This window comes from Pteropus vampyrus, unplaced genomic scaffold (assembly GCF_000151845.1).
Source record: "Pteropus vampyrus isolate Shadow unplaced genomic scaffold, Pvam_2.0 Scaffold480, whole genome shotgun sequence".
NCBI classification, from domain to species: domain Eukaryota; kingdom Metazoa; phylum Chordata; class Mammalia; order Chiroptera; family Pteropodidae; genus Pteropus; species Pteropus vampyrus.
The window spans coordinates 268,541-270,886 of record NW_011889261.1 but is presented as its reverse complement, the minus strand read 5'-3'; the positions used below and the strand labels follow the sequence as shown (position 1 = coordinate 270,886).

General features: G+C 65.3%; 1 protein-coding gene across 1 annotated transcript in view; it reads right to left on the bottom strand.

Annotated features, from left to right (window-relative positions):
• The window catches only part of LMX1A (LIM homeobox transcription factor 1 alpha), a 124,218-nt gene that overhangs the window by 6,997 nt on the left and 114,875 nt on the right, over positions 1–2,346 (bottom strand). The window contains exons 6-7 of the mRNA XM_011382504.1: positions 2,175–2,252; positions 1,220–1,289 (exon numbers count right to left, since the gene is read on the bottom strand). Coding sequence (XP_011380806.1) covers positions 1,220–1,289; positions 2,175–2,252 — 148 coding nt within the window. The remainder of the gene's footprint in view (positions 1–1,219; positions 1,290–2,174; positions 2,253–2,346) is intronic.

The following is a 2,346-nucleotide window of genomic DNA, read 5'->3' as shown; positions in this document are numbered from 1 at the left end:
CCCTTCGGCCCATCAGCCCGGGGCTCGGGAGGCAGGTCCCAGCTCCAGCCACGAGGGGGGCGGAGCCGGGGCAGAGCTGCGGTCACCGCTGTCCCCCGATCCTGCCATTTCTCCTCTCTCCCTGGGTGGCCGTCCTGTCCTAGCTCTACATGCCGTCGGACAGACTGCTGAGACGCTACGGGGACCCTGGGCTGCGAGATCCAGTCCTAGCCGGGCCGAGCCCAGGCACCAAGCACAAGGTGGGGTCCGTGCAGGGACGAGGGGCTCTGTCCAGGGCCAGAGAGCCAGTGCCACACCCCACGGCCTTCGGAGTGTGGTCCACAGACCAGCAGCACTGGGAGTTTGTTAAAAGTGCAGAATCCGGGGCTCGCCTGGACCGTAAGACAGAATCTGTGCGTCACCCAATGCCAGTGACCCGCGTGCACACTGGGGTGAGCACTCTGTTTTGGGGCACACACAGACCACCTTGGCTCTGCTGGGTGGCCGGGTTGGGAGCGTATCCCTTTAAGAACGACATCATTTTCTCATAGTTATCCCTGAATTTTTTCTTTTAACTTCCTCGGGGGCTCCCCCACCTGTCCCTCACTCCACCCCCAATCCTCACAGCACCTCCGTTAGAAAAACGAGGGTGCCGGCAGCTGGGGGTGAGCCGGGGCAGCCGGGTCCAGTGGGAGCCAGAACCAGAGAGAGGGGTTCGAGCGGCAGCTCCGCCCCTCGCACGGGGCCCGGGTTGGTGTGGCAGAGCCTTTGTGTGCGAGGCAGGGACAATGACAAGCCGTCCGCTCACCTCAGGTGGCGGCTGTGACAGCCAGTTGGCAGCGAGAACGCACTGGGGACAACGTGAGCGACGAGGCCGGGGACTATCAGAGCATCGTGGTTTTACTGTCTTACGGGACGTGGGAAGTGGGTAGTCAACGGCGGCATCGTGCCTGGAAGGAGGAGGGCTGGGCGGGCTGAGACAGGGCAGGCGGTGCTGTCGCCGTGCCGGTGCGGGGTCAGGGCCGGGAGGCACTGGACGCCGCCGGTGCCACCTCCCATGAGCAGCTCTCAGCCTGCGGCCGGCGCCCTCCAGCCTGTCACAGCTCTGCGCAGCTCAGCGCTCACTGGACGGGCCCAGCTCCGTGGGGGTAGGGACTGGGCTTCGCGGAGCCCGTGGGTGGGCAGCGAGGGCCTGAGCGGGACAGGCCCGGCCCCCGCAGGCGCGGCGCTGACCGCTTACCCGAGCTCAGCCTCTGGCTGTTCTGCTGATCCTGCTGCTGCTGCTGCTGCCGCCGGGCCAGCTTCTTCATCTGGCGGGAGAGGACCACGGGGTTAGTGCCGGGCCCTGAGCAGGGCACGCGTCCCGTGTAAGGCACAGCACCGGGTCCCCGGCCGTGACCCGCAGAGGAGCCACACCTGAGGGGCAGAGTCCGAGTGCCATGCGCGGCCGCCGAGGGCCTCCTGCTTTGCCGCCGTGGGAGGTCGGCCGGCCGGGCGGCGACCCTGTCTCAGCAGGAACAGGGGGCTCGTCTCGGCGGGTGCAAAGTGCTGCTTGTGCCGTGACACTTGTGTATGCGGCTTGAGCGTGGGGACGTGGGGCCTGCTGGCCCCGGGCTGGGGATGCCACAGGGAGACTCAGGCCTCCAGGGAACGAGCTCATCCCCCAAAGCGGCGTCAGCGCCCAAACTCCCCGGAAGCAACGTTCTAATGCAGTGTTTCCCAAACTGTGCTCCGTGGACCACGAGGGTTCCATGAGCTATTAATGTGTGTGTCGGTGTCGGCCCCACGCTGGCGGCGGGGCGTGCCGGGCAAGGCGGGTGGGCGCCCAGCCTGGGGGCCACGACATCCTCTTACACCAGCCACAGGCTGCCACGTAGGCTCCTCTTCGAAATTTTAATACGATTTCAGTATCTGGGTTAAACGAATGTGAATTAAAGAACTTGCTTTTGCCAAAAGGCACAGGAAGACATTTCGTCATGCAGACGGCCAGCCAGGTCCAGCCGTGGCCACTAAGCAAATAAAAGCCTCTCACCGTCTCCCCCCTGCCACGCGGCTCCCCTGCCTGACATGGTTGCTGCTCAGAGAATTTCCGACTCAAGAGAACTGCTGTGCTCAGGGAGCGCCACTGGCACACCCGTGGCGAGTGTGACATCAGGCAGCCGGCCGCGTGGGGACGGCCGAGCGAAGCGGACTACCTTGGCTCGCTGGTTCTGGAACCACACCTGGACCACGCGGACACTCAGCCCCGTCTCCGCAGCCAGCGTCTCCCTCACCTTGAAGAAACAGAGCATTAGAACCGTGAGAATGTGGGCATCTCGGCCAGCGGGCAGGACGCATCCTGCGCAGGGCACGGGGAGGCCCGTGGGC